Consider the following 12,298-nt stretch of genomic DNA (forward strand, 5'->3'; position numbering starts at 1 on the left):
CAAATCCTTCCTTATTCTATAACTATGCACGTAACTTGCAGGAGCACCTACGATCTGCCTACTACCCTTGTATTTCTGCACCCCCTTTTTGGACTCGCATGTAAAATTTAGACTCGGGATTTGCACACATAGGGCTAGATTCATGAACCTGCCCAATTGGGCCCGATCCGGGCAGGTCCGATGAATTCTGAAAACTACAATATGCAGATGGGAGCGATTGGAGGAATGCCCCCATCTGCCTTCCCGTATCGCTCTATAACGATCCCAGCGCATGCGCAAACCATCTGTAGATGGTCTGCGCATGCACTGAACCTCCGTGCCGGCAGAGATTTTTTTTTTCCTTTTTTTCACCTGATTCTAAAGAAATGGAAGCGTATGAGATAGAACTACAGTACGAGGAGCTGCCACGGCCAAGACACAGCTGTCCTGGCGCAGCGCGCGCACCACCAGGATCTGCTCCATGCTCACCGAGCCCATGGCCCCCCCATCACAGGGTCTACAGTCCAGCAAGAGGCACCTCCCAGTACAAGGCCCGGGCAGCCCACCCTTGCCACCCTCCGGGCTCAGCAGCCTCTTCAAGACGCAGCCGTCCATCTCCCCCAGCTCCTCGGTGGTCACCATGGGGAAGGGTGGGAGAATCGGGGCAGGTAGCTCCAGGGATGCAGGCAATCAGGGCAGGCAAGAGAGTTCGGGGCTGACAGGGCAGAGAGCAGGGCAGTCGGAAAGGGCTTGAGCAACTGGTCCTCAGCAGTCGCTTGTTTGTTATCGGCCAGCCTAGTCGGTATTGCAGGGTTTGGGTTAGTGAATCGTAGCCCTGCCTACTTTGCATGCGTTTCCCCTCATTTGTATGCATGGATTGAAAGCGGATCGCAAGAGAGGTAAGTGAATCAGGGTGGAGGGAAATTTGGTCATAAAGAGGTCGCAAACCGAACGGTATACGATCAGATTGCTTTGTAAATCTAGGGCTAGATTCACAAAGCAAACCGATTGTGTACTGATCAGTTTGCGACCCCTTAGCGACCAAATTTCCCTACGGCCCGATTCACTTACCTCTCTGCCGACCATCCTCCAATCCGTGCATGCAAATGAGGTGAAACGCATGCAAAGTAGGCAGGGAGGCAATTCACAACACAAAATTTCACATCCGACTGGGCTGGCCGATCAACTGAAGAAGAGACTGCTGGGGACCAGTCGAAAAAATCTTTCCGACCCTGCTCTGCAATCTCTCCTGCCTGCTTACACCGAATGCCGCCCTGCTTTGGTTTGGGGGGGGGGGGGAGGTCTCTCGCCTCTGGCTGCAAAATTAAAGGGTGAAAATGCATTATTTTTCATTAAAAAATGACTGAATGCCACCCTGCTCTGCCCCGTGTCTCCCGAATATCATCCTGCTCTGCCCAGCACATAGAGCCCATGATTTTAACCCAAGGGCTTTAAGCGGGTTAAAACCACAGGCTCAATTTAAAAAATTTTAAAATAGCTTGCGAGAGCATGGGGAGCGTGGAGCAGCAGGTCCATGCGGTCCGGTGACCGACTTGGTGGGGGGAGAGTCGCCAACGGGGAGTCCGAAAAAAAAAAATGGACACAAAACGCATGCGCAGACCATCTGCAAGGAAATTAGATGTTCTGCACAAGCGCGGGGATCGCACACCAGGGATCCGGGCAGGCAGATGGGAGTGTTCCACCGATTGCCCCCATCTGCATATTTAACTTTGCAGAACTTGCCGGACCTGCCCGGATCGGGCCCAGGGCCGTATTTTCCTATAGGCTAACTAGGCTTCAGCCTAGGGCCTCAAGATCAAGAGGGGTCTACATTCAAATTGTTAGCAAAATTAAAATTACACTATTCTAAAAACAGTGAACACTAAAACACTGAACCGAAAATAAGGAGAAATTCTACGCATATGACTAATAAACAAACATAAAAATGTATTGGTTAAGATCAACGCGTTCGGCTCATTGGGTCTGTTCGTTTGTATATACTAAATTGCACCAAAGTATAGTTCATACGTTCACTGATTGCTATGGCAAATATTGACGTGCCTTATGCTACTAAGCTCTGGTTTGTTCTTGCATAAATAAAGTGCAGATTGGTGTAGATTGGAACAGACAAACGAACAGACCTATTGACATCCCGACGTTCGGTTATATTCGTGTTACTTCGATAATATGAAACACATGTTAATGTTATTAGAAAAGATGAGACAAACACATAAACCTTCAAAAAATTCCACATTGTCGCATACAGACTTGTATCAAATAATATTCAAAGAAAATATTCAAGTGGCCTTCCCCAATGTGAAATCAATCTTACGGCTGTTTCTCAGTTTAATACTAATTGTACTGGAGAAAGGTCATTTTCAAGACTTAAAAATATCAAAAATCAATTAAGAAGCACAATGACCCAGACGAGGTTGTCTTCATTGAGTATTTTGTGCATCGAAAATGAGACCTTCAGAAAAATAGATTTTGATGAACTTATAGAAGAATTCTGTGTGAAAAAGTTTAGATAGAAATTCTTCTAATCTACTATTTCGTTTTAAATATATACTTGGATTGAATCAGTTCTTAAATAAAATAACTATTAACTTAAAATTTAATATGATATACAATTTGATATTTTCTTTTTTGTGATCTGGATTTTGTTTGAATAAAGTACCATTTTTGGTTTAGTTTAAGACTTAAAATTCATAATAATTCATACTTAAACTTTAAATGTGAATTATTATGAAATAAATTTATCTGAATTGAATTTGGTTTAATCTTCAATGTATTGAATATATTTAATTCAATTTGATAGAAAATATGATAATTTTTATTGCGTATTTTATTTTCGTGCTCAAAGATTCATTTTTTGAATTTTGTTTCTTTGTAAATGTTGTGTGTTATGTTTGATTAGTTATTGTTACAAGTACTATATATGGTGCTGAGAATAAATGTCCAAATAAGTGTTCTTGACTTTTTTTTATTTATTATCCGTGTCACATTTTTTATAAAGGTTAGTACCAATAACAACATGTTTCATTTAACATATTGATATATATCACAGTAATGATATATTTTATTATCTCTCATGTAATTTACAAACTTAAAAATGGGAGGTGAAAGTGGAATAGCCTAGGGCCTCTTTTCATCTAAATCCGGCCCTGATCGGGCCCAATAGGGCAGGTTAGTGAATCTGGGCCTTAGTCCTTATATTTTAATTAAATCCAATTAGCACCAATAATTGCTTGTTAATATCCCAATTATCAGCACTAATTATCTTTTTATTCAATTAAATTGTGTACACAAATTGGGCATGCATTCAAATTTATATGTGCAATTTTTAGCACTTTTTATAAAATTCAGGGGAGGGGGGGGCATATGTCAACACCGGTCCAATCTGTAAATTATTACAAAAGATTCAACTCATATACTGTACAATCTTCAAAACAGCACACTTTAAAAGTAGAAAACACCACACAGCGAAACAACGCAAGGGCATGCACTGGTGAGAAGAGACATTCTGCAGGAAATATAAAAGAAAGCAGAACATAGCATTGGCCAGTCTCTTTCACAACAACATTTTGATTCATGAAATATAAAAGACACGGCTTGTTGCACTTACCCATAGTATATTACAAACCTTTCTGTCTCTACCCTGTCAACAAAGAGAGAAAGACGCAGGGAATGAACCTGCTGTTTGTAAGGATCTCGACAATGCAAACAGGAGACAAATAAAAGAAGGCCCTTTCTTCTCTCCTAATATTTGCTATAATGATTCCTATTTTCTGGATATTGTGCCACTGAGAAATGTTAGTAAGAGGTTCCCCAGGTCCCACGTAAGAGAGATGGCTCCATGACCAATCAGCTTATCATGTCCCATTCAAAAGAGGCCTCCTCCAGGAACAAGATCACTGCCAGGCTCTGTGCCTGCTCATAAACAGCAATAGTCTAGATCAGTGTATCGTAAACTGTGTGCTATGGGACACCAGTGTGCCTCCTGAGATTTCAAGTGTGCTGCGACACACTGGCGAGGAGGAAAGTCCTCCACGCTGGCCGACTACCTACAGGAATTGCCTCTTGCAGTGAGAGGCATATCCTGTAGGAAGCCAGCCAGTGCAGATGACTCTCCTCCTGGCCAGTGTCTCTCCTCCTCTCCAAGCAAGTCCCGGATCCCTCCACCAAAGCAGGTCACGGCCAGATGGGCCTCCGCACATTTCTGCGTGCCTTACAGCCGAGGCACTGGATTTAGTGTGCCGCCGACCAGAAAGTTTGCGAGAAACTGGTCTAGAAAACACTTTATTGAACTCCATTTGTAATTGCTTTGGTCCCTTAACTGGACTAAAATCTGAATTCTCAGCTCTGTGCATGTTTCAAAAAACTGGTCTAGAACTGCAGTAATGAAGATAAGTGGGGCTTTAACTTGTTTATGAATACATTTAAAGGCATTTTAGTGAAGGGATTTTTAAGAATAGGCTCTATGTTCACCCAATGACGAGAGTGAGCCAGCCACATGCTGTGTGAAAAGAAAAGAGTCACAACTGAGTAGTAATGAAATACTGACAAGAGTATTCTTTATAGCAACTATGAGAAAGTGAAAGGTGTTGGGATTTGATTGCAGGATATTTGATTGCCCCCACCAATTAAATTGTTCCACAACCACTTAATTTGGGATTGATACTACTATACTACGACATCTAAGGCTGTCAACAGATTGCCCTTAACTTAAGATGAGGTAGACCAAGGTTCAAAACACTAACACATTTTCACTGACCTGCTCAATATTGAAAAACATACAGTAGAAACAGATGGCAGATACAGGCCTGTCCAGTGCCCAGGAATTGGTTATTGGATAGAAAATAGAGGGTAGGGTTAAATGGTCATTTTTCTCATGGAGGATAGTAAACAGTGGAGTGCCACAGGTACTGGGACCGGTGCTATTTAACTTATTTATAAATGATCTGGAAATTGGAACAACGAGTGAGGTGATTAAATTTGCACATGACACTAAACTGTTCAAAGTTGTTAAAACGCATGCAGATTGTGAAAAATTGCAGGCGGACCTTAGGAAATTGGAAGACTGGGCGTCCAAGTGGCAGATGAAATTTAATGTGGACAAATGCAAAGTGGGAAGAATAACCTGAATCACAGTTACTGGATGTTAGGGTCCACCTTGGGGGTTAGCACCCAAGAAAGGTATCTGGGTGTCATTATAGATAATACGATGTGTGGTGGCGGCCAAAAAAGCAAACAGGATGCTGGGAATTATTTAAAAAGTGATGGTTAACAAGACTAAGAATGTCATAATGCCCCTGTATCGCTCCACGGTGTGACCTCATTTGGAGTATTGCATTCAATTCTGGTCTCCTTATCTCAAGAAAAATATGGTGGCACTAGAAAAGGTTCAAAGAAGAGCGACCAAGATGGTAAAGGGGATGGAACTCCTCTCGTATGAGGAAAGACAAAAATGGTTAGGGCTCTTCAGCTTGGAAAAGAGGCAGCTGAGGGGAGATATGATTGAAGTCTACAAAATCCTGAGTGGAGTAGAACGGGTACAAGTGGATTGATGTTTTTGCTCTGTCAAAAATTACAAAGACTAGGGGACATTTGATGAAGTTACAGGGAAATACTTTTAAAACCAATAGGAGGAATTTTTTTTTTTACTCAGAGAATAGCTAAGCTCTAGAACGCATTGCCAGAGGATGTGGTAAGAGTGGATAGCGTAGCTGATTTTAAGAAAGGTTTTGACAAGTTCCTGGAGAAAAAGTCCAAAGTCTGTTATTGAGAAAGACATTGGGGAAGTCACTGCTTGCCCTGTATTAGTAGCATGGAATATTGCTACACCTTGGGTTTTGGCCGGGTACTAGTGATCTGGATTGGCCACCGTGAGAACGGGCTACTGGGCTTGATGGATCAGGGGCTTGATGGATCTCCTCTTAAGAGATTCCACATGCCTGTCCCACACCTTCTTAAATTCAGATGCAGTCCTTGTCTTTACTGCCTTCACTAGGAGCATATTCATGCATTCAACACTCTTTCCATAAAGAAATATTTCTCTATATTAAGTACTGAGTTTATTTCTTTTTAACATCAACTTATGCCCTCTCCTTCCAGAGCTTCCTTTCGGTTGAAAGAGACCTGCCCCTGGGATCTGGTGCTTCGGGTCATAGTCAGCGTGAGTCAACTAAACACGCTGCCTTCGGCGACCCGAAAAAGTAGCAGAGTGAAAGCTTCCGGGTCGCAGCAACATGCTTAGTTCACTCACGCTGATGGCCCAAAGAGTTACAGCAGCATCAGGTGAGCAAGCACAGGATCCTGCAGCGGGGGATGGGGGGGAGGGGGGGAGGGAAGGGGGAGGACTGTGTATAGCTGCATGGAGAGAGGGAGAGGGAAGAGGACTCCAGATAGGTGCGCGGGGGGAGGGGGTGGCAGAGGATTCTAGATAGGTGCGCAAGCTACAGTTATTAGATGTCGGGTTTTCCCGGACAAGAGTTGTAAAATTGAAAATCCGCCTGAAATCCTGACAAAGTCCTCAAAAAGACATCTGGTAATCCTACATATCCTACAAAAATCCTACATTGTTCCCTCTAACCTGGGCGGAAGTCCTCCAACTGCATTGCTATCAGTGGGGGGCAATGCCTGGAAACAGGCAGGTTCCCTGGAGTCCTGCATAGTTTGCCTCACATTAATGAAAATGTGATAGTGAAACAATGCCTTTTACTGGCAGGACTATAGTTGGAGGACTTCCACGCAGGGAACAATGTCTATGAGTCGGTTTCTATATGCTTTATGATGAAGATCACTTACCATTTTAGTAGCTGCCCTCTGAACAGACTCCATCCACATCATTTGATAAATGAAGTATAATAATTTTTCTTGAGCTAGGCACCATTTCACAACACAAAGACTTAACTGAATGAACTAATCATGCACTTCAAAAACCAAAAAGTACTGCTTTTTCTATACTGCAAAACAAACTCCATTTCAGCCTAGTTGCCACAGACACACTCTTCTGCTCTGGCATCACAAGTTGGAGGAATAGAACTGCCAATACTCAACATATTTAACAATGAAAACAGCTGTTAACTAACTGGGAAATTCTATAAAGTCTGCTTAAAGTTAGTCGCCTACATCAGTCTTACCACAGTGGTCCATGCCATGATAACATCATGACTAGATTACTGTAATGCCCTGCTTACTGGTCTAACCCAAAAGAGTTTGCATCAACTAAAATTAATTCAGAATGCTTCAGCACGATTGACAGAAGGCTGCAAGCGGCGTAACCACATTACAACCTTCCTGCAAAAACTTCACTGGTTAGCATTACCATACAGATCTAAATTTAAAACTCTGTTTGATTTTCAAGGTCCTCAGACAAAATGGGTCAGAATACATAAAGAATAAGCTAACTCTTTACACATCAAACAACATTGTACGATATGATACCCACCAGCAAGCTTTCTCAGGAGTAGCCCCCACACTCTGGAATTTACTTCTACAGGGACTATGTCTAACTCCAGACTACCTGTACTTCTGGAAGCAGGTGAAAGTCTGGGTCTTTACCCAAGCCTTTAGTACATAGGGTGGTTGACTACACACACATTCTGCACCTGGACTAGCTTGCTACATTCAGTGTAACTAAATCAGTTCCTTATATAGTATCTTATTTAACTGTATAAACAACTTGCCTTGAGTTTAGCATCCCATCTGTTTATCCCAACGGACGCTGTACTACCCATCCTGTACCCAACTAACATCTGCATTTGGCCCCTCAGCTATATGATACATAAGCTGTATAGTATGAAAATCTCCCCCCCACCCACCCCACCCCCCATTGGGAGTGGGTTGCTGACAGAGCTTGGAAAGAGGTGTTTGTGAACAGTGGGTTTGAAACCAGCAATAGAAAAGGGGTTTCTCCCTGCTACTTATCTGAATGCAGGAGAACTGTATCCAATTTATGAAAGTTACATGGCTGATTGTGCAGAGGGTTAACTCCATATGCAAATCATGCACTGAGGGATGAACACTCAAACATTTGGATGAAATGTTATGCATTTTAAGAGGTTATCTAATGAACGGGAATAAAGCTTGTGGGCTCATATGAATGTGGGGATGTGAACTGAGCAGCGCTGAATCAGAATAACAGAAGTGGATATCCACTCCCTATGAGTTCAAAAGAGGGAAGAAATGGTGGCGGTGATAGAGCCTAGAATCTATGAGTTTGCACTGCATAGAGTTATATCTGTGCATTATACTCTTTGGGAAGGTAGCTCCCTAGATGGGAAACTCTGTAAATGACTGACACAGAGCTCTATTTAGAGCTGGTATGCTGTGTACCAGCAGAGGTGTGGCACTAGGACCACTCTTGAAAAAACAAATCGGCAGTCCTTGGGAGCAGAGAGTTCAAGGCAGAAGACCAGCAGCCCCTGGGACCTGGGCTCAAGACAAGTGGCCTCTGGAAGCAGCTCAGGGCAGAAGAAAAGGGCCTGTGGAGTAATTATCAGTGCCTGAAGGCTGAAAAGAGCAGAGGCAGCCCTCTTGAGAGAGCCCTTTTACTGGTGGTTGCTGAGTCCTGGTAACTGGGACCCCAGCAGGGAGCTACCCCAGAGGCTCCTCTTGAAGGAGGGGAAGGCTACCGGAGTGAAGATCGGCACTAGTAGCCCAACGTAGGCACCCAGGCTGCTGGGGTGAAATCAGCACCAGCAGTACAACAAGGGAAAAGGCTCCCTGGAAACTAGCAGCAGAAGTGGAATGATATTGGGAAGGCCGGAGCCCACAGAGCTAAGGAATAACCACCAGGAGGCTGCCACAGGGACAAGCCCACCAGCCAGGAAGGACAGCACACACCTACCCCTAAAAGCTTCCATGGAATAAGTGAGAACTTAGGGACTGGAGAAGGGTGGATTGGAAAAAGAAGGAGGGATCTAGGTACACAGCATGACCACCTAGGCCTAGATTTTTTAAAAACCTCAGTGCATGTTAAAAAACGGGCACCGGGGAGGGGGAGGCCCATTTTGGAACAAGTGGGCCAGCTGGCTGAAGGGAGTAGGCGTCCCTCCGGTCAGCCATCTAATTAAAGGGAGAGGGGTCAGAGGCAGGGGGGGTGTTATGATGCAGCGGGAGAGAGTGGGCATCTCTCCCATTGCAGGGGGGGTGTTGTGTGGCAGTGGAAGAAAATGGGCATCTCTCCTGCTGCTGGGGGGGGGGAGGGATCGCTTCTCAAAATGGCTTTTCTAGCAGTCTCCAACACTGCCATGCCAGGGTTGTAAACAGTACTGTCACTGTACCGTCACCCCTGGACCAGTCGTGATTTTTGCCACCAAAAGCCGATGCTACTCTTGGAGAATGGCGCGGCAATTTTAAAGAATCCACCGGAGTGCCCATTTTAATGTTGAAGAGTCCATTTGCATTGTCAGTGTCAGGGACTGCTATAAACCTCGCTAAAAACAGAGATAAGCCATTTTGATAATCTGTTTTGCTTTATTGTGAAGTAATGGTAGTAGATGTTCAAATCCAAGCTAAAGGCCAATTTTTGAAACTGCTTTCAACTCTTAAGCCCCACTCACTGCTGTCAGATACTTATACCCACTATAATCTCCCCAACCCTGAAATGTCCCGTCTAAATTAGATTATAAGCACTTCTGAGCAGGGACTGTCTATTGTATGTTAAAATGTATAGCGCTGCATACGCCTTTCAGCGCTATAGAAATAATAAATAGTAGTATGTGATACTGTGAGCCGCCTTGGACAAAGGCGGATTAGAAATATTTTAGATAAAATAAATAAATAAAATGAATGCAGGCTAAACAGTCGGAAAACAGTTTAGCCACGGCGTTAAAGTTTTGAGAATCTGGGCCCTAGTGACTAGGCTAAGAAGCGTGGGAGGAGCCTACAGTCAGAACTGACAGGGGCTCAAATGCTGGGTTTGAACCTAGAGTTAAAGGTTCAAAAGACTATAAAGAAAGGGTCTGAATATCTGAATAGTATACAAACACTGTTGCCCTTTGGTTATCCCAGTATGACAATTACTATGCTTTTATGTCCTGTGTTAAGATTTGGCTCTGCACGTGCAAACCACACACTAAAATATAAATTTTTCTGGGAGGAAGCATGTCTGGGGTGGAAAGTTGGGATTACCATGTACTAATTAACACACATGTCCTTACTGCCTACAAAATAGGTGTTGGTAAGTGTTCACTTACTAATTTTTATAATGGCCCCATGCTAGTGGCAAAATTAACACATGACCATTAATTCAAAAAAATAGGAAAATTGGCCATTTTCAATTGATAGTAAAAATAGCCTTAGTGCATGAGAAAGACCCATGTAAGTGCGCGCTAAGGCCACATTTTATCACAGGGTAGTAAAAGGACCCCTTCGTCTTTTAATTCCTTTTGAACATTTACAGCAGTTAGCACGGAAGCAAGTCAATGCCCTTGCCTCAAACACCGATCTTTCAGTACACAAGCCTGTATTTTGTGGTTGTGAGCTACAACAGCTCAGCTTTACACAAACATTTTTTTTTTTAAGTCTTAAACCACAAGCCATTCCAAAATTAATTCCCTCCCCCCCTCCCTTTTACGAAGCTGTATTAAGCTTTTTTAGCACCAGCCACGGCGGTATTAGCTCAGACACTCATAGAATTCCACATCCAGCGCTAAAAAAGTCTAATGCATCTTCATAAAAGGGTGGGTGGGGTGGGGGGTAAGTTTATCTTATAAGATGTATTCTTAAAACCTATCTATTTGCTTTTAGAAACACACTAAATTTCTACTCTTAAACTTTAATACTGCAACCAACCCATGGTGTCCTTCCAAGGAAGTTTCACTTTTAGGCTTAGCTTAAATTTTACACTAAAAATAAATGCATTAACCAATGAATTTTCTCTTAGGCCAGTACTGTATTTTACTCATGCCAGCTGGATACCATGAATGAATTTACAGTATAAGCCATTATCTCCTGACTGACTGGTTCTCCTCTCAGCATTATTAACAAAACTAAATAAGAAGTGACTTATAGCTGCAGTTATGTTAACGGAGTACTCTAAACAAAAACATTAAACCTGAATTAAGTACTGAAAATAATGGTTTTATCTGGCTATCTCCAAAGAAGCTAAACCTACCAGCAAGGAAATTCTGGGAGAAGGCATTAAACTAATGAGGATAACTGCTCCATCCCGTTAGATGCCTTGAACATGGGTGTATTTTATGAAAAATAAATAAATAAACATACAACACATGGTGCATGTGCAAAATAAAGCCTACCTGTCCAAGTATACTATAGCAGTTTCATTTACTTCTGGAATATCATCTGCTTTGATAGTTATGTTTATTTCTGTGTCACTTTGTCCTGGTAAAAAGGTGACAGAACCATTAAATGGACTTAAATCCTCAAATGTTAGGGCATTTGGATTAAGGCCTGAAGGTTTTAGATTCCAGAAAACAGTAGCCACTCCATCAGTGCCATCCCGGTGTAGCTCGATGGATATCTACAGTAAAAGAAAAACATTCTAAGACACACAATATATAAGGCACAAATGAATTTTGAAATACTAGACCAGGGGTGGGCAACGGAGGGCCGGAATCCAGTCGGGTTTTTAGGATTTCCTCAATGAATATGCATGAGATCTATTGTATGCAAATGGATCTCGTGCATATTCATTGGGGAAATCCTAAAAACCCGACTGGATTCTGGCCCTTCGTTGCCCACCCCTGTACTAGACCCTTTACTTATGTAAACAGATGCATGCTGTTTCCTTCCTCTGGAATTATAGCCTGTTTCCTTACTTGAAAAAAAATGATCTAACCATATGTCAGGTCTGCCCAATTAATATTTTTATCTGTTGTATTTTTGATCATTGATCATACAAAGTGCTCTATTTTTATCCATGATTTAGGGCTCCTTTTACTAAGTTGCAATAGCGTTTTTAGCGCATGCAGAATTTTAGCGCATACTAAAACCGCGCTACGCGGCTATAACTAAACGCCAGCTCAATGCTGGCATTAGGGTCTAACGCGCGTGCTAAAACCGCTATTGCACCTTAGTAAAAGGAGCCCTTAATTTATGGACATTAAAGTAAAACAGTGGAACCAGGGGAGAGAGCAGGTAGGGACTGCTCTTTGCTCCAAACTCACATATAAAGAACTAATTGCCCTACAACCCTGTTTTCAAGCATGTAGTTAAGTACAGTTCTCACTTAAGGGCGGTTTACCATTTATGTTAATATATAATCACATACAATATTTAAAAATTAGCACGGGGGTTTTGACTTGTGATAGCGCGCAAGTGGTTGTCTTGCTAAGACCAGTTCTAAAAACAG

General features: G+C 42.6%; 1 protein-coding gene across 1 annotated transcript in view; it reads right to left on the minus strand.

Moving 5' to 3' along the window:
* Positions 1 to 12,298, minus strand: part of ADGRV1 (adhesion G protein-coupled receptor V1) — a 786,618-nt gene that overhangs the window by 722,287 nt on the left and 52,033 nt on the right. The window contains exon 11 of the mRNA XM_033919809.1: positions 11,244 to 11,467. Coding sequence (XP_033775700.1) covers positions 11,244 to 11,467 — 224 coding nt within the window. The remainder of the gene's footprint in view (positions 1 to 11,243; positions 11,468 to 12,298) is intronic.

This window comes from Geotrypetes seraphini, chromosome 1 (assembly GCF_902459505.1).
Source record: "Geotrypetes seraphini chromosome 1, aGeoSer1.1, whole genome shotgun sequence".
In the NCBI taxonomy this organism is placed as follows: domain Eukaryota; kingdom Metazoa; phylum Chordata; class Amphibia; order Gymnophiona; family Dermophiidae; genus Geotrypetes; species Geotrypetes seraphini.